Genomic DNA, 20,748 nt, shown 5'->3' on the forward strand with positions numbered 1-20,748 from the left:
TGCTGCAACCTCTTGTGGGAATGTATTGTTGATTTCTTTTGTGAACCAGACAGTTTGATAGGAAATCAAAGTCTAGAATCAATGTCACAAGTTCATTAATGGATGCCCTTTTCCCGCCTGTACTTTTACTATTGTTCTTTCCAGCCCTGGATAAGCGCCTACATCTCTGGTTAATTAAACATGCCTTCTGGTTGTGTGTGCGTAATCTTTGTGTGCGTGTGTATGTGTGTGTGTGTGTGTGTGTGTAGGTGTGTGTGTGTGTGTGTGTGTGTGTGTGTGTGTGTGTGTGTGTGTGTGTGTGTGTGTGTGTGTGTGAGAGAGAGAGATCGTGTGCATGCAGATGAGAGGAAGAACAGACGTAGGGGTTCGTGATTGTCCTCGCTTGTGTAAAACTGTGCTGTTTTATTTATGCATGTGTACATCTCCCGCTTGTTTTTTTTCTTCTTTGACCTTCCCCTGGTGTCTTCCCATTATGCCTCTACTGGTGTATAGATGGGCCATCGATTCAGCACCAGGCCACAAATTAAGATTTAAACGTTACGTCACCCAGCCTATTGAGTTTTACATTTAGGGCATTTGCAATATGCAAGACTTATTGATTTACCAAAGTGTGGCTCTTTATAGAATCCCCTCCGGCCACCACCACTTTTTGTTTCTCTTTCATACCTTTTCTTTTTGGCTGGCCCAGAGGTGCAGGTTGTGATGCTGTAACATAGAATTGAAAGAGTTTGATAACTCTATTGATGCTCCAGTCTCACTAGATGGATAGATATCTTGTAGTTTGCTGACAGCCTTCAAGCTCATACGATTTACATTAGGGTTCTATGTCATGGATATAACATTAAAGTTTTTGTGTTGCAGGAAAACGGTTCCTCGGAGGAACACGTGCTGTACGTGTGGGACCACTTTGTGCACAAAGCCGCAGCCAAGTATGTTTTCATCATGGCCCACAGCTACGGAGGGCTGTCTTTCGTTGAGCTGGTGAGTGTTTTAGTTTTCCGCTTAGCCTTTCTACCTCCCACCGACAAAGAGACGCACTGAAACAAAATGCACTCCTGTCAGTACAATCGCTCACATACATGTTTGTGTTGGAACCACTGCATATTCCATCTAAACTATTGTATGAACTAAGATTTGAGTTTGCAATGTGACTACTGTAGAATACCAAAACACATGCATTCACAGAAACATGTCAGTATGCAAAACAACTACTTATTATCCAACACGCACACATATATGGAAACAAAAAGAGCCATATTCACATCAGTCAACTCAGGGAGACAGGCAACAGAGTGATAGTGTGTGAAACATGGTGGAACAATTACAAATAAATAACATTTAGTTTTGAAAAAGTACTACCTCTGTAAACAATCTGGTTCATCCTTGGCCTTGGACACCTACGATACACATGAAGTACAGGAGGAAAACAGGGGGAAGAAGAGGGCTGGATAAAGAAATGTAGTTATGGCATTGCAACAACAGTGTTGCTGTTAAACCAGATCTGATGCAGAGCATGCATATCTCCCAGCCTTAAGAGAGACAGAGAATAGGTGGAAAGATGGTGGGAGGGAAGTGGATTTGAAGGAATTAATGGTGCGCAAGGGAGGGTGAAAGTAAAAGTTTGGCCAGGCTCTTGGCTTTATAGCCGCACCCTTCAGCTAAATGGGCCTACTGTGTGTCTTTTGTGGGTTACGTGAATTCTGAGGTCAATGCTTTATTTGCTGGTCTTTGGTTTGCTGTGATATCCTTGTGGGAATCACATATTGATTATTACTTTATCGTCTGTTACTGTTTTAATGACTAGAGTTACCTATTAATAGTGAAGCTTATGGGTGCAGGTCGCTAATGCCATTATAGTGAGTTATCTACCAGGTCGGAGTAGCATTTAGGGGTCATGGTTAATGGTGGGGATGTTTATTTGTACCCTGTAAGCCTGCTTACTTGATGTTTGACATATCATCTAGTTTAAGTCTAATAATGTGTATACTAGTGGCATATACAGCAACAAAATGTCTTTCATTTCTTTCAAAAAGGATACAATCTCATTCTGGCTTTGAGCTCTTTCATGCCATTTTATTTAATCAATGTTTTGATCTTAAAATCCTGATACAGTAACTTAAAAGGTGCTCCATAAGAAACACAGAGCATATCGAATGTCGCACACACAACTCTCAACAAGACTGAGCCGGCGGCTCGCAGCTAACAATACCAGATTACTTATTGTATATTACACAATATTGAACTGATTGATAAATGGCAGTGCGTAAAACAGCTTTGCAAAATTGCTCATATTAATTCCAGCAAACCATGTTTCTCTACAGCTTGATAATAAGAATAAAAAATTTAAAAAAACTCTAGATCAGTTGTATTTGCGGCATCTGAAACTTCAAGAAACACGTGCATGTAGCCATCTTGGCTCAGAGCCATGCTTGTTACACACATGCTGTACTAGCCGCGTTAGCATTTAAAATATGAAGGACTGTGTTTTCTTAAGCTCCGCGAGCCAACATAAGGCGCTCGTTGTGTTTGCAAGCCTCTCCATGATCTCAGAGCTTGGGTTTTGCCAGTTTGCTGGTTTCTTGATCTGAAGGATTCACTGCTAGACTCACCACATCCCAAATTATTCAAGACATATCTCTTCCTTTTTCTTAGGAAAGGTAGGGAAAGGAAGATGGCAAAATGAGAATACGGCTAGTGGGGGATTAAAGGTGGGCATTTGTCCCACTGGTGTTTTCTGGATTTTTTTTCTTTTCTTTCTCTTTCATCTACTCTTTTTTGTTTAGTATTTTGTAATTTTAATTTGGCTGCTAAATATTCATGCAGTGTTTTGTCCATGACAGCCTCACAATCTCCTGGGCTTTCGGTTTCTGTGACGAAGACTAGCTATTCCCTCTCTTTCTGTCTCTCTATGTTCCCTTCAGTCTGTGTAAAGGGCTCTACAAAGTTTTTAACTGCATTCTTTCATGTGATGTCCTTGTCATGTGAAAACCGTCTTTAAAACACTCATGTACAGTATGTGCATAAATGCATATATAGCATATAGCAGATGCTGTATGGAGAAGATAGCATCAAAACAGAGACTTGAAAGATGATTGTGTTCACTTTAAGTGACAGGGTTTTTAAGGATGCCATTGTCAGGTTTCCCTTGAGACCATCCCAGCTTCTGTTGTGTGTTAGAGTCTCAACTCCTTCACCTCTTTATAAACTCAACACAAACACATATACACATTTATATTCTTTATTATTTACCCTATCAATCAGCAACTCTTCTACAGTGAGAAATGTGCAAATTTGTCCAAGCCAATCAATTTAGTTTTGTAGAACGTTTTTTGAGTTTTTATAATTAATTAATATTATTATTCTGTTTGGGGGCTTTTCTTATGTTAAGTATTATACTACTATACTATTACAGGCTATTTGGCTTTTTATGCAAATACACTACTACTTGCATTTTACAGGAGTACAACATGGTATTTAAAGGAACCATGGTATGCGTTTCTTACTTTTTATTGCTGTGTTAGCACTCCCTCAAACATATGCATTGCACAAACTCATGCACATACGTGTGCACACTGTCTACTTAATTGAGGCGAAAGTGGTCCTTGGAGACGTGGTGGGAGGTTTGTGCGCATGAGCAGGCGAGGAGAGAGAGGAGCCTTGCGGGATGAACCGTTTGACACACGAGAAGACCCAGAGAAAACAAGCTGTCTGTGGGTTAATTACTACTCCGCTTTGCTTAATAAATACATTTCTGATCAAGCACATCAAAAAGACCCACCATTCATTTCTACTGCTCACTCCCCATGCTCCGAAGCATGTTAGCCCCTGTTTTGAGCACTCAAGTGTTTCATTGCAATTTGATTTCTTTTAAAACACTTCACAGTGTGTACTGACTAATTATAGATACATCAAAGAGAAGCTAAATGCCTTTGAATAAGTGCTGCAGGGGGGAAGCTCTTTCTCTGCTTCGCCCCCACCTTTCTCGCCCTTTTCCCCTCTCTATCATTCTTTAGCGATCACAGAATTCAGTTTTAAACCTAGTATTCCTGTATTCCCTTCAAAGTTTTACAGAATTTAGCAAGGCTGTGGACTGTGTCTCTCTCTGCATCTCTCCATCTTGGACGCACACAAACTAGCCATGCTCCTCAAGGTTCCTGGTCTGCAGTATCCTTTCTTCACCTCAGGACAAAATCTCACCCTAGAAAGAAGTAGACAGAGAGAGTAAGGGACCGGGGGATAGGACTATATAGAAAAAGGGCCCTGCCTCCATCTCTCCCTTGGCTGAGCCTATCTTTTCATCTTTCTTCATTGCCAGGAGTGCGGGGGGTGGGTATGTGGCGAATCGGGTTGGAAGGGGTTGTGATGAGGAAGGGTTGTCTAACCCGCACTAACCTTCTGAGCAAAAAAGGAACACTCTTATTGAGTAGGACAGGGCAGCATTATACAAGGTATTATGTAAGAATGCATCTGTCTCCGAGTACACAAACGTGTGGGTGCCAACCAGACAACAAGCCAGCCGCCACAGCAGCCCCTCAAGAACATGATTACAGATTTTAAGTGTTCTCTAGAAACACGCCACATATATACAGTACATGCTTGCAGGATATCTGCCTGTACACTTTCTGCCATCTGTTTCAATCTATAATGAATATACCATAGTTCTCTCTGTCGTCCTTGGATGCATGTGTTTGCAAGTATGTGTGTGTCTTTTGGCCAGGAGTTGGATGTGGGAAGAGATGCTTGAGGTAAGACAGATAGATATGAAGGATTTCTTCACTCCTTGTGGACTTCATCGCCATACCAATGTGTGGAGGATGAGAAAGATGAAACACTGCTGGGTGAATCAGTCGAAGTCGGAGAAGTAAGTTTTACATAGCTCGGAGTTTAAAAAGTGTTTTAATTTTTCTGATATGGCAAACCCACTCAAGTGAGAGGTTTTTATGTTGTATGAGTAGATGCAAAAATAATCAACAAGTTTCTTTGTGCCTTATCAGATTCTCAAGTTGAATTCAAATATAGAAACGGTTTCTTCAAGATGTCCTATTCATTTGCCACAGACAGTTTTCCAAACAAGCTCTTTCCCATTTATCTGTGCAGTGCAACAATAAAAAAATATATGTATGTTATCGCCTTATTTGCATATATGTTCTTAACTTTCACACTCTTCAATCTTTGTTACGATGTCTTCTACACCCTTTTAACACAATATTTGCCATCCCACAATCCACTCTGCTTTATGTCCTATATAATTTCCTCATTTCCTTCGTCCTCCCAAGTCCTTCTCTCCCAGTCGTGGTGACCCTCAGGGCAGCTGTGGTGCCAACTCTGCCCTCTGTGCAGGACTCTGAGTCTGGCAGTGGTCTGTACAGCTTCATGACTGGCGTGGTAACAGCCCACTGAACATATGGCACTGTGCAAATGCTTTAATTTCCCGTCCTTACCTTTTTTACAGAATGCACATATATAAATATTACAAATACATTGTTTTAAATGCTATTGTACCTTATTGTGCTATTACTTTTACTACTCTAACGGTTCTATACACAATATTCAGTACATTAATATAGCAGCAAACAATGTATTCACATAATCTAAATGTAAGGATGTCAGGGCTACCTGAGCAGAGAATTAAGTAACTTTTCCTCAGCTCAGTGTGTGTTTCATTCACACTATTTTCGTTCTTAATTAATCTCTTAAAATGTCATGTCATGTTTATTGTCAACTTTCGTGGTTTGAAAGGAATATACTTCTTCACGTTCTCAGTTAAAAAAAAATCATATTTTTTCATGTCTATTTAATGTGTATAACATGGTTTCATGTTGATGGTTTAAGTTAGCATTGGAGTTATGTATATATGACCAACTGCAGGGAGAAGTGTCAAGCAGTCTCTTCGAAGTCCTTTCCTTTTTGTACAGTTGCTGTGTTCTTCAATTTCATAACTCCTAACAAAGTTGATTCTTGGATGAATTGGTGCCAGCAAACACAACACAATCATGGACAAAAGACACGTTAGATGTTGTTGGAAGTTTTCTGTTTTATTGGAAGTTAGTCTTTCCACCCTGCCCTCAGTGTTTTCCGAGACTTAACAGGTCCTGGACTAAACTCTGCTGAATGCACAGACATACAATTGATATTGATCTTTCGACAGAATATAACTCCCAGTCGGGCAGCAAACAAGTTGATTTCCCTAAAATAGTGGAGTATTTCTATAAACTGTGTGAAAATAAGTTCCACTTTGTATCTATCCAAAATACTCTTCAAGGACCAGTGCAACCTTCACCTGAGTTCATCACCTCACAAGCAATTTGTTGACAAAATCATCCCAGCTGTGAAGACGTCCATACACAGGCTCTGCAAATCCCCTCACCTAATGCTGCATGCACGTCTGGGCCGCCTCCGAAACTCTGACTGCTAGCTTGTCTGTTGCTTCTGCAGGGGATGAAGAGAAGGTTTGTTTTCATCTCAAGGTTCTCCATAGCTGGCGGGCTTGCAAGCAGTGCAGTAGTAGTGCAGTTTCTAGCCTGTGTGTTTGTCTGTCTCTGTGTGCATGTGTGTGTATGTCTATGCCTGCAAGTGGGTGTGCACATATTGTATAGGTCTAGTGTATGCTTGTGTGTGTGTGCGCACATATGGATATGTGCATGTGCATGTGCATGTGCGTGTGTGTCGGTCCTAGCCTGGAGAAGCTTGTATCGTCCTAAGCAGAACAGCTTGGTGTAGAGCAGCTATCAGAGCCACGTTCGGAGAGGAGAGGAGGAGAGGGTGAGAGGCGATGATAAATGGCTGGGGCACACTAGCAGAAATTAGTGGAGCCGTATGCAAAGCTGTGGCGTTTTGTTTGATGTGAAACAAAAGGACCACCATGACAAAAGTGCCTGCCAGCCTGCACAGCAGGACAGCCGCCCTCAGGACATACACCATCGCCACTGAGAAAGTGTGTATGTGGTAATGCATGCATATCATGCATGGTGCGGTTTTCCAGTCCTGTCTATATTATGTATATTATCCCTCTCTGTGTTTCTGTGCTCTGCTCGTAATGACAGACAATGGCGAGCCCTTTGTGCACTGTGATAAGACATGGTTTCTTCCGCAGTACGGCTTCAGCATATTTGCTCTATCAAGCAGCTGAAATATAGACATCTAATTTCTCTGTGAATGAATAGGCATCTTAGAGAGCGGCTCTCCTCTTAACATAGGGATGTAAATTGAACTGTTTAAATGTCACGGCTAGCAAACTGATTTGATTTCAATTGATTGGCTTGTTTCTGGAGGAAAAAGACCTCCCTTGCCAAACCTTTTCTGCGCTGGCTGCCACAGATAGACCAAGGTCTTTCTTTACACCTCAACAACACATTGTAGGGCTTCTGAATTCTTCTATCTGCTGTGATTATGTACAAATGGCCTTCATTTGCCATCCATTTCAAAGCTGTAGTGCTGCATTGTGACTAGAGGCAGATGACGCAGACCAAATTACAGCGGGTTTGCTGTCTGAAAAGGATACTCACACAATAGGCTTTGTGAAGTATTCCCTTCAATACGTCGCCATTATTCTCACCTTTGTTGGTGTTTCTCTCTGTTTCAGGAGCATCTTTGGTTTGTAGATTACATTTGTGGTGTTGGTAAGGAGCAGGGGGTTGGTAATACTTTACTCACCTCTTGTCTCTCTTGTGCTTTTCCTTTAATATCAAGGGGAATTGATTTTGTGTGAGATTCCAATTTAGTTGTTTGTTGTTTGTTTGCTGCATTTTTTCTATGTCTTACATTATTAATTCAGTCTTGTTTTATAGTAGCACAGACAATCAAGGTTTTATAACACAAACACAATGTTTTTGGTTGTCTACATTCTTCTTTTAATTATACATAAACTATATGAATCTTTTAGTCAGTTGTTTCTCAGTTAACCAAAGGATACAGAACAAAATTGTTATAGTTGGCAGGAATCTGCCATGCTCTTCAGAAATACAGGGTGTCATCCAATTTGTCCCCTAGTTAGCCTCCTTCGTCATTTCCTTCCCTTTGATTTTATTATTATCAACAATCAAAATGTATTTCAAGAGGATTTACAGTATATCTATAATGAAGAAGAAGAAGAAGTGGCCAAAAAGTCTCTTTTTTACAAAAAAACAAACATGTCCCTTTATTTCTCTCCAGTTTGGTGCCATGCATGCCATTACACCCACAACCAACTAACTTTTCTGTGATCACTTTACTTTCTATATTGAGTCAGTGGATTAGGACAGATGCTCCTGCAGGGCTGTTACAACACAGAAAAGGTAGACTGTCAAGAGAGGTCGTGAGGGAAGTGATTCACCATGTGTTCTTTATTTTAACCGCTGTTTCCCTGAACTTTGTTTCAGGGGTGCACTGCAGGTATCGCTAGATAAAGCACCGATATGTTACAAAACTTTTTTTTTTGCTTGTCTTCCTGAACTTTGGTCGTCCAGGTTTAGAAAGGTCATCTGAGACATAGCCAACAACCAAGGGCAATTCAAGGCATAACTTTCGTTTTCACACTATGTAAAAATCTTGTTGATACACTGCATGAGTCTTGATCAAACTCTCCTATAGCGTTCTCAACAGCCCAGAGGCAGACATGGAGCTGCTGCTCTCCCCTTAGGCTCTGATGCAGCAGCAGTCAAGGCGCTCACCGGATCCCTTCCGCACAGCTCAGTTCACATCGTCAGTCCCTCTTTGTCTTTGACTGTTTTTACGGCATCTCTATCTTTCTCCTTCTCTTTTTATTCATGCTAGTGATTCATTTGAGTGCACAGCTGATTTCTGTCACGACAGCTCAGTGTTGTCAATCATTTTCTGCTTACAGAGAAAAAAAGTTATCCGTCTCTGGATCTCTACAGTAACCTCGCACTACTTCTAATTGGTCTGTGATCGCTTTTGATTGATACCAAATCCAGACTCCGGTATTTGAGGGCATTCGTAAACGTCAGCTGTTGGTTTTGAATAGTTTGTCTCATACAGTCGTCGGTCTGACTATTCATAGTTTTAAGTGGTCGAGCATGATTTCACCAGGTCGTCACGGTTACCTGCTCGTCTCTTCCGTTCCTCAAAACACACAGATGTTGCCATGGTGACATAATTGAATAATCGTTACACCTCAAACCAGTATTGTTGAGGTGACTATTCATAAGTCTCCTCTTTTTTTGTCTTCCTGATTTATTTTTTTCTCCTGAGTGAAAAGGAAGTGAAAAATCCATCCAGTCTCAGCAAAAAAGCTCTTTTTAATCTCCCTCATCCTGCCCCGCCCAATCTCCGTACCCTACCTCTGAAACACGGGGTCTTTCTTGCCACTTGGTGATATAAGAAGCCCTGCTCGTTGAAGTTCATTTGAGTTCAGTTAAATCTTCGGGGATTCATCATTACATATTTACTGGCTGAGGCTGATCTTGCTGTAAGGTTCTACCCTCATCCCATTGATCTAGTGCGCATGTTCACTCCCGAGGTTATGGGACGTGCCTCCATTTGCATAAAGCCCTGGGCAAGGTTCTTTCCACCATTGATTGGCCTGTCCATGAGCGCCCCGTGCCTTCTCACATTGATCACTTTGTTTTTTCCTGAAGACAGTGCTACTCAGAGTTCAGCTGCAGCTCCAACATATCAGACCTGCCGGAGGAAGAGAGACCAACAGGGAAAGAGGATGAGAGATCACAAGAGAGGGAGAAGCAGGAGTCAGAGGGTGGAGATAGAAAACTTTTGTGCAAATATCTAAATAATTGTGGATACTTTTCTTTTGAATGTGGACATAGCTGGGAAAGTAACAGTTTTAACCTGCCACCCACATGTCTTTACTACTTTAGTGTGTATTTCTCTGGGCTAGCGTCCTGAGAAGTATACACTGCTTTTACTACACATGCATGAATATGCACCGGACCAGATTTGCAATGAAACACACAGAACATTCAGCACACAGACTGCTATTTGCATTTCCACTCATACCTGAATTGCCCCTAAAATTGAACAGCCCTCCTTGCTTCCTGTTTATCCCTCTGATTTAACCCAGGTCTGCATATCAGAGTTCTATAGAGAGAGCTCTCCTCTCCCTATGCTGTCTTTCACTTAGTGGAGATGCTGTTCAAATTTACTCAGGGTTTTCTTGCTCTCCTCCATATTTTAGAAGCATGCTTTTCTACGATGCTAAAGTCACTATAGTAAAAAAAAGTTTTCTGTTTTGTTTTTTGATCAAGTTTACGACAGACAGACTCATACTCTTAAAGCATCCGCTTCAGTACACTTGTATAGGACACGCACAGCCATCCGATGTGATTGCGTTAGTTTTTTGCCTATTTGTGCAGTTTTATGAAGGTTGAGGAGCTACAGCACTAAAAGTAGGGAAACTGACCCTTTAGTTCATCACTAATTTATACGAAAACCAAATGACCTAAAAAAAAAAAAGTGTTCTACAGTATTCACTAATCACTAATCACTGATCATTACAGTAAGGCTGTTTTTGCGTTTTGATTTTTGCACGTGGCATTGCGTGTTTATCCAGCATGGCGTCAGTGGCGGCATACGGCTCAGACTCCCATGATGCACCTCCTCTCTTTGTTCTGCTGTGTGAGAGCATTGTGCGGCTTTGTCTGCCTCTCTCGTTGCTTTCGGCTCGTTGCCTCAGAGGCAAGGTCTCGCTCTCTTCTCTCGCCTCTCTGCCTCGTGCGTCTCTCGCCCTTTCATTCACACTGTTTAATACCCATCGGGCACTGCTGTCCACTTCTTCCACTCCTTTCTCTGTCGTTCGTTGTCTTTTACCTACCTTTCTAATTTGCAACAAAGAGCTCCTTCTCGCGATCATTTTTCCTTTGCTACTTGCCGTTGTTAGAAAAAAAAAAAAGTCAAACCACTCCCTGTTACCGTTCTTTTTTATTTTGTCCCTTGCACTCTGAGCTTCTTTGGTCACCCTTCCTCTCTCTTCCCGTTTATCTGTAAACTTGCCTCTTCTCGTTTTCTTTTTATCTTGCGCCCCAGTGTATGTGGTCTTACGCTGCTTCTTTGCTCTTCCTCTTTGCTTCCGATTCACTCCCTTTCGTTTTCCCTTGTCTCTCTTAACCTCAACTTCACATTGGCCTTGCTCTTTCATTCTCTGCTATCTCACTCTGATCCTTCACTTGAGATTTCATATTTTTGGCATTTTTGACAAACATCTAAGTCCAAGATAATTCTCTCTCCCCACACCCTACGATTCCCTCCTTTTCACGGTCTAATTTATTAAAAAATGTATTACCTCCTAATGGTTATTGCAATCCAAAGTTTTTTTTTCAATATAACCTCATATGTGGAACTATCCGTTGATTTTTTTCCCCAACTTAGAATCTCAGATGCTCTCAATCCTTTTAAGAGGTATGCACATTTGTTAATTTTCTGAGTAGATGTCACATTTTGTTTCCTATTTGTTCTTTTGCGCTAACTTGCCTTTCATTCTTTCAAATCTCACGCACTGAGCGGCTCCCACTGTGGTATTTCCATTCATTCACCTGCTGTGTCTGGGTGTGTCAGCTGGTTACGACCTAGGTCACCTTCACCGGAGAGGGAATACGAGCGGTTGATGTGAGGTTTGAATGTGGTGAAGATGACATGTTGACAGCTCAAATGAATCGCTTGTCACGTGTCATTTTTTCCCTTCCCCCTTACTAATTCTTCCTAAAGAATGCATACAAAATACAAGAGGAATCTTGAGGACATACTGGCCAGCACATTTTCTCATGGGCATCACTTGATTTCAATACATTCAATTCAGCTTAGCTTTTCTATGTTTTATGTTTTTTGTCCCTTCCCTCAAGACTGAATGGTCTTCTTCTGCAGCAAATGTAGGAAGAATAAGTCTTAGATTATGAAAGGAAAGTGACGCTTCTGAAAAGCTGTGAGGAGCAGCTATAGGCGGATCCTGGTGCAAATGTCAGTGAACTCAGTGACTCTAAGGTTGAAGTTTAAATCCTCTGTTTAACTTATCTCCTCTCTCCTTTGCTTTTTCCTTTAAACTCTGCATCTCCATCCACACACACACACACACACACACACGCACCTCCTTCACTCTCTGCTCTTTCGTCTCTCACTGCTTTTAAAGTTCATTGAAAGCAGTGTTGGTATTCTGTGGTGTTTTCGTCTCGCCTCCTCCAAACCTTCAGCACCAGGGTCACAGCATTCTTTAAGTTTGTTAGTAAAGACATTTTTAGTGTCAGCGCATCACATGCACACTGTGCCGTTTATTTCCTCCACATCTCAAGCTTTTAAACGGAAAACAGAGTGATAGGTATGGTGGGAAAGGAAAACAGGCAATTCCACAGTTTACATTTTTTTCTGCACTTTAAGCTTGAAACACCTATAATGGCTATTCAGCTGATCTATACCTAGCTATATAGCCTCAGAGACTTATAGAAAGCTGATTTTGAATCCTTTATGGCAATTTTTTTCCATCAATGTGTTTTAGTTATGTACCTGCAGTAAAACATATTTAATTTTTTAAGCCTGGAAAGCTGACAGTGAAAAGAGATGAACTGTTTTATGTGCCATTTTAAGGTTTTATGTGCTGTGAAATACGATGGGGGTTATGAAAGAGCAAAAGGAAAGGAGAGAGAGGAAGGGAGAAAGAGAGAGAGCGAAAGACTCCTGGTGTGGAGCCGCCTTTGATGTCTTAGCTGGCTTGGAGCTGAATGTGGAACTCACTGAAGGGTAGGCCTTGTTTCATGGTGGGAATATGAAACTGAATGTGCTGTCCGAGTAAGGAAAAAAAAAGAAGAAAAAAGCATTCACACATTTGCACAGATTCTTTTTTTTATGCATTCATGTTTGTGCACACGTTGTTTTAAAAAAAAAAATCTTTTAGGCATAAGTGTGATTTTGCTCCAAAGGCTTTTTTGTTGTGCCAGTAAGCTAGGTTTTCATCTCTTCCCGTCATGTCATTCATTAGTTTGTGGTTCATGTTCAGATCACTTACCAGATAACATTGGGTGGCCTGGTAATTCACAGTCAGTGTGTGTGTGTGTGTGCGTGTGCGTGTGCGTGTGCCTGTCTCATATATATTCTGCTTTCCTATTAGATGGCTTCACACCCGACGATTCCTCTGGACTCCTCTGACATCGGCTTTCATGCATGGTCTGCCTGCCTTTCCTTCTCCCCCTCTCACTTTCTCGCTCTCTCGGCCTTGAACATTAAAAACATCTTGGACGTGGCAAGACATCTTTTAACCCCCTCCACCACCAAGCAGCCAACATGTACAATACACCCCTCCGCCCCAATACTCGCTCCCTAACTTCCATCCCTTGCTCCCTTCATCCCTCTTCTTCCTTCCCCCAGCTTCCTGCTCTCTTCACCTTACTCACCCACGCCCACGCCTTCCACATCTTCCCCTCCCCTCCTCTCTCTTGTCCCTCGCTCCCTTCTTGTATCTGTTTTTGTGTCTTTGGTTGAGGTGATGGTTAGTTGATTTGGTCTGATTTCTCTTTGATGAAAACACTAGGGGGCACTGCCTGTCCTTTGTTACCCCTCTCTTTCCCTTTGCCGGCTTTGATGTATGTGTATTGTTGTGTGCATGTGTTTTGTCTGTGTCTGTGTGCCCGTGCGTGTGCTGCTGTTTGTGTTTATATTTTGTTAAAAAGCAGTCCCTTGTCCGTAATGGATGACACAGATCTGCATTCAGACAGACAGCAAGGCAGGCAGCAGGTCCCTGGTGGTCACAAGGGCTAGTGCTTTGCACCCGTCTGCACCCCCCCCCCCCCCTGTCCCCACTTCCACCCCCTGTTTCTGTTTGGTGAACCCTGGGGTGTGTAAGTTAATGAAAAGGTCTTGGACCACCGAGAGGAACGACAGTCATCTCCCAGACACCTCTGCTCACCTCCGGCCCTCTGAGACCCTTTCTCCATGACAGGCCCCCCTCTCCGCTCCTCTTTCCCCACGTCGGCCCTCCTTCCCCTGGGTCACAACATGTCGTCTGGCTGTTCGGAGGCCGCCAAACGCAACTCACCCAGCGTGGCATTAGACAAAGGTTGATAAACTAAAAGACTGTGTGGGGCAATTCTTGAGTGGATGAGACTTTCTGTGTGAGGAAGAAAAGAATGGATCAGAGCAACGGCTCTCTTTACACAAAAGGAGAAGGATGTCGATCGGGGACATCGCTTGCACTCGGGTCGGGTCGACGAAGCGTCTGCCCCAAAATAAAGATCAGCTCCAGACGCCAAAGTGGAAAGGAGGAGACAGAGAGGACGCAGACCTCTATTTCTACCCGACTGGTCAAGTACTTGTTGTGACACTGCACTTCATGTGGTCACATCAGCAGCATGCCAGTTGTTTTCTGTGTATCTTTTCTATACACACAATCCATACTACACAGTTGGTGATTATGTTCACTTCTCTCTTGTATCCTTAAGTTTGCTGATGATTGTTATGGTTTTTGGGCGAAACTCTGAATTATTGATTTGTTTTGGGATTTTTTTCTTCTTTTTGTGGTAAGCAGACAGCTGATGAGGGGTGTTTGATAGTGCTAATTGGCAGCTCCCGTCCATGCAGTGTGTGGTTGGTGGTGGGTTGGGGCTGGGCGAAGTGAAGCGCTGCTATTGTTTAGAGGTGTCAAACCCAACACAGAACAAAGAGGACGGGAGAAATGTGCTGTGCTCGCCTATCAGTGTGCTGAAAGCAGCTTAAGTACACACACACACACACACACACACACACACATATATATATATATATATATATATATATATATATATATATATATATATATATATATATATATATATATATATATATATATATGCATGCATGTGTGTGAATGCACATGTGTATACGATCCACACATAAACAACAGTACTTTACCTGGAGTAACACACACCAGCATTTGCGCGCGCACACACACACACACACACACACACACGCACACATGCACACTCTTAGACAAACAACCTGGAAATGACAAGATAATCACCACATTCAAACTTACCTCCAGCTCTGGGTAAATGCCTTTCTCTGAGATAAACTAATAAATATACTGTTTTCTTTTCAAATGTTCTCCACTGAAGGCCCTAATTACCATACGCTGACAAAGACCTGACAGAGGTGTAATAGTTAAAAAGGTAATTTGACTACAAGTAGGAGTTTGGGTATGGAAGAGGGTCAGTGTGCTTTCCCCCACAACCCCCCACCCCCATCTGCCTCCCTCTTTAATGGTTTATTCACGCTTTTCGAGGACTTTTTGTATGATTGACTGACAAGGTCTTTTTCCGAAATAGCATCTTCAGTAATGAGAAATAATTGACTCCCTAATCAAAAAAGGGTTCATGGAATCCACAAACCAAACTGTAATCTTCTGTGGCATTTTCAGCAGAATTGACAGTTCTCATAGCTTCAGGCTCTATACCACTTTGATTTAATTGCTTTTTTTCACAAGATTAATAATATACTTCATACTAAATTGTGTGTGTGTGTGTGTGTGTGTGTGTGTGTGTGTGTGTGTGTGTGTGTGTGTGTGTGTGTGTGTGTGTGTGTGTGGCCTGTACGTGCGTGTGTGTGCGTGTGTGTGTGTTTGTGTTTGTGTTCCTCACCCTTCTCTCAGGCTTCGTTTTTAATCAATAATATCACTTGTAAAGCACTTCAACTAGTGTATTACCTTTTGTAGATTTTACATTTATTCATTAAGGGAATCACTGTGTTGATTTTTATTATGTAGTTATAAGTATATTGCTCCGATTGTTGGGCGAATTATTTAAATAAACTACAGTATAAAACATTGCAAAGAATAACAGAAAAATAACAAAAGTTAATTGTTTGTATATGGTAATGTTCTTGTGTTTCATTCAAAATATAGTAAACAACAGCATATTAATGATAATTATAATGGCCATATTAATAATGATAATTAAATTGTGATGGTATTATATCTAGTTAAAGACCAGTGTACAGTATTTCATTAATCTAGATATTTCATTTTTTATACATTGTTTTTCTTTTGCTGGTATGGAACCCAAAGTTAAGGCTTTTCATTTAGTTTTTAATGTTGAACTTCAATAGAGCAGAATTACAATTTGTATTTACAGCTGGAAGGGGAAATGTTTTTGCTGTTAAATCTGGCCCATCGGAGCATCGTGATACAATTCAGATGCTTGAAATGTTTTGTTTTTTCTTCTTAACTCTGCCTGTTTAAATGGCTAATTGAATTGCTTTGTATTTTCTCATACCCTTCATTAGTATTTTTATATCCTTTAGTCTTATGTCTTGATTAATTTGGACATAAAAAATAATAATTTAAGTGAGTTAGCCTTGAGAACTGCAAAGTTTTCAAATGATGGGGCAAATTAACTTGTAGCTTCCTCCAGCCTGTCCAATTTGTAATATGGCCTCAACCCCTTCTCCCTCTCTTTCTTTTCTGACTCATCTTTCCTCTCGTTAAAAAGCTGTTTTAAATCATGGCTCGTGGCAATGAGAAGTTAATTTCAAGATTGTTATATATTTCCATTAATTTCAGTTGGCCTTTTGTAGTTTTTCCTCTCTCACTGTCCTTCCTTTGAGTAAAGGGGGATCATAGAGCATGTTTTTTTCTTATTTTTTTCCCTCTCTTTCTTGCTTGCCCCACAGCGCAGGAGACCAGGAGTAGAGGATGATAACTGAAAGGAGGGACACTCTCTTTGTCACTTTCATTAGCTTTTACCTCCCCTCCCATTCCTTTTCCCCCTAACTTTCTTCCCCCCTCAGTTTGTCCATGAGCGACTTCGAGTGGCACTGGAAGTTTAAACAAAACACCTCCCTTTAGAATTCAACTCCTGCTGCCCTGAAGGGACACACACACACACACACACACACACACACACACACACACACACACACACACACACATACACACCTGATTTACCAGTAGCGTGTAGAGCAGCAGGCGCCTCCAGATTTGTTGTTTTTGTTTAATGTTCTTTCTCTTCTTCCTCCTCCCCCATTCACAGCTAAGGTGAAAAACAGTCCACTGAGATATGTGGTAGATTTTGCCATTAGCAGACCTCACCTTTCCAAAACGCGTACAGTAGCTGGACTTAATGTGTTGATTTGTGCAGCATGAGAGAGATATTGTTTTCTACAACAATGATGTAGTTTAAAACAAAAACAAATAGGCATTTCTTAAAAACAAGAAAAGTGAAAAAAGTCACACAATACTTCAAATATAGCTCTTAAACCTTCTCACAACATTTTAAATAAACTTTCACATCATAGCTTGTTGAAATGTTCTCACTGCACACCAATTTAGAAAATGTTGCCTTTGTTGGATACCAACTGTGGACTCAGTTAGTACAAGGAATCAATGTTTATCAGCCCCTAAGGCTGTGTGTGCCTGTGTGTGTATCAGAAATGGACAGCAGTACCCGATGGATATTTAACACATTAGCTTTGGCAGAGCTGAGAGTGGTGTGAAAACACACTGATTTCCTAAGTGGCAATCATATCAGCCTCGCCGTCAAAGAGGCAGCAGAGAGCAAACATCTGTGTGTGTGTGTGTGTGTGTGTGTGTGTGTGTGTGTGTGTGTGTGTGTGTGTGTGTGTGTGTGTGTGTGTGTGTGTGTGTGTGTGTGTGTCAGAGAGTGTGTGTGTGTGTCCTCCAGAACATGCATGCAAACTGTGCACATCCTACAGACATTGACTTTAGCACTGCTTTACAGTAAACTTTGTCTTTTTTTAGTGTGTTTGATCACCAGGATTGAGTGAGCATTTTTTGCTTTGTTCCAATATTGTGCCTCATCATATTTTTTTTTTTTTTACTTTTATTTAATATAATCAGTATTTGTCTTGAGTAACTCTTTTGCCAGTTTTTCTTTGTGATTTATTTAATCTAACTACTGTTCAGATCTTAACAATCTCTTTCGTCTTTTTTTCTACCTATGTCTTTCTTTCTGCATTCAGCATTTTCCTTCTGTCAGTTTTTCAGCCGCTGTTGCAGCATTTGCCTTCTATGCATGCCTGTGTCTTTCTGTCTGTCAGTGGTAAGCTGTCTCCTCCCTGCCAGGGTTCAGGGAACCCTTGGTTCTCCTCGATGACAGTATTACCCTGAGTTACGACACAAAGGTCTCAGCCTCCTCCTCCACTCGCCCTTGTTTGGCCCGCTCGCGGACTCCCTCCTTCCGTCAATCCTGTTCTCCCTCGCCCAATCCATCGTGGTCTCCAGCCGAGAGTCACCCATCCGAAACTATGTTAAAACAGGGTCATCCCCCGGCGTGCACTTAAAAGCTGTCCCTTTAACCTGCTCTGAAATACTTACGGCTATTATTATAGCTTATAAATCATTAAGAAAGTTTAATTATACGAAAATTTCATGGTGGAAATGTGCAAGCTGACACATGGGAAGGGGAATTTAATGGGCCAACAAGTCCCAGCACCGTGAGGGAAAATATTGAGGTTAGGTTTCTATTTTACAGCATTGCCGGAGGGTTGGGAGACAGGAAGAAAGACAAGAAAAAATAACTTTTCGAGTGAGAGAGAGGGAAAGATTAGGCAAGTGGAGATAATGCGGCCTAGCGTGTATTCAATGCGCAAAAGTAACTTTCTCATTTCACTCCGTAGACCAAAGCTGTTAATGTGGCCAGTTGATTTGGGAATGATGAAGACATTGCCCACCGTACCTTGTGCTGGTTTTCTTAACTAAGATACATTCTAATTAACACAAGACTTTAATTAGTCGCCATGCCATAATTTCACTTCGTTAAGGAAGGCTGCCTAATTAGAAATTACCATTTCTGTAATTGCTATTGCCAAACAATATACGAACATCCCAAACTACTAATGTTACAAAACTTCCACTGTCCACTTTCTTAATTGTGTCAATATCATTTTAATGTGAACATTATAGGGGTATTCTTGATGCAGCTCGAGCAACTTGAGCAACGCCTACCAGTCTTTTCATTGTGGCAGAAATGTAAATTGATCAAACTGTTGGGAGTTAATGTCATTAACACTTACCACTGTGCAGATGTTAATTAGAAATTAATTGCATTCTGTTTTGGTAAATCTAAAATTATGCTTAACATTTGAGCATCTGCATGGCTTATTTGGTCTGAATGATTTGAATGCAATGTCATTGCAATAATAGAGTTGATTCATCAGTGAAAACCAATAGGAATGTTTCAGGAACTCATTATCGTTTTATAGAATGATATGTCATCAGCAGGAATAACAAGATTCCTTTGTAAATTCTGATTATTTGGTCAGGTGGACCGAGAGACATAGAATTTTAAAGTAGTTTATCACAAAATAAAATTTGTTTTGTATAAATATGATTGTACATATACTTACATGCACAAACCAAGGCCCTCATAATGTAAGACTCTCACTGAACCTCATCTTGAAGAAACTAAATAAAAAAAATGGAAGTCAATAACAGTTGCTTTGCCTCAGGCTGCTATTGTTTATAAGCACCCCCGTTAACCACAACCCTGTTTGTCCTCGCCCTCATTCCCTCAATGCATCCCATCCTCCATGCTCCCTCTCTCCTCCATTCTCCCTTCCCATCTTCCTCTTTCTTGTTTTCCATGCGGGCACAAGCGGGGCGCAGCGCCCGCAGCCGGCAGGTTTCCTGGCACGCCGCTCCTCATCCTCTGCCTTTTGTTTCCACCAGTGGACAACCATTCTCCACTTCTGCTGTGTCAGTAAATATTTATTGGCCTTCCTTTTCCGCACCGCCCCCACTTGTTGGTGTGTTTCTGTCCGCTGAATGTGTGTGTGTGTGTGTGTGTGTGTGTGTGTGTGTGTGTGTGTGTGTGTGTGTGTGTGTGTGTGTGTGTGTGCGTGCGTGCAAGTGTGGTTTGCATGGGTATACACACACATAAATAGAATCCTCCCCAACACGTACACAGACACACACCACCTCCCACTACCCTGCGTCCGGTGCTGTCACTCACACAATTCAGCAATGCCCGCTCCTCACCCTTTCAAATCTCACCCTGTCTCTCCGCCCACCATCCTCCCTGTCTGTCTGTCTCTCTCTCACTCTCTCCCTCATCTTCCCTCCATCATGTAGATGGCAAACTGCCGTGACAGGAAAGAGGAAAGAGAGGAGGAAGTTATTGCAGTTTTCTCCTGCTCGCTCGCTCCCGCCTCTTACTCTACACATTCACAATGACCAGAGTTCAGGCACTGGAGACTCAAAAGGGAAAAACCCCTGTAAATGCATGTGACCTCAGTGAGGAAAACCTCTGCACACTCCCACCACACTGAAAGATACACACACACAAACACACTCCCTCCAGCTCCCTCGGGCACTGTGGCCTCGTGCTAGAGAGGGCTTCCTTCCTGCGGTTCAGACAAAGGAAGCTGGGGACCGACAGGGGACCTGAGACCGCTGCTTCAAAGCCACAGGAAGCGCTGGTGTTGTCTCTTCCTGTGGAGGGTGTTGGAGCGTGGGGGGCCAGCTGCTTGTGTTTTCACAGCCAGGGACGAACAGGGATGAGTGTGTGTGAGTCACGGACAGTGTAGTAGCTGAACGCGTTGCATTCACACTCCTATCCATCCTCTATGACCTGAGATCAATTGCTAGCAACATTGTCTTACAGTCAGTACTGGAGGAATAAGAGAGAGAGAGAGAGCGAGAGGGAGAGAGAGAGACCACTTACATCATCCCTGTGGTGAATCCCGAGGCCATTTAAAGACAAATTCAGACGAAGATTGTCAACTTCACCATTGTTTATCTATAAGTCCATTGTCCTCATTGATTTATGACGGAAGAAATTCACTGCCAGAGCATCAGTCAGCCTTTGTGTTTGGTTTTCCAGCCCT

At 41.9% G+C, this 20,748-nt stretch overlaps 1 protein-coding gene across 1 annotated transcript in view; it reads left to right on the forward strand.

Moving 5' to 3' along the window:
* arb2a (ARB2 cotranscriptional regulator A) overlaps nt 1-20,748 on the forward strand; it is a 143,202-nt gene that overhangs the window by 66,583 nt on the left and 55,871 nt on the right. Inside the window, exon 8 of the mRNA XM_068566427.1 lies at nt 862-981. Coding sequence (XP_068422528.1) covers nt 862-981 — 120 coding nt within the window. The remainder of the gene's footprint in view (nt 1-861; nt 982-20,748) is intronic.

The sequence above is a fragment of the Clinocottus analis genome, unplaced genomic scaffold (genome assembly GCF_023055335.1).
Source record: "Clinocottus analis isolate CAN_PGR_092001 unplaced genomic scaffold, fCliAna1.0.p SCAF_7, whole genome shotgun sequence".
NCBI classification, from domain to species: domain Eukaryota; kingdom Metazoa; phylum Chordata; class Actinopteri; order Perciformes; family Cottidae; genus Clinocottus; species Clinocottus analis.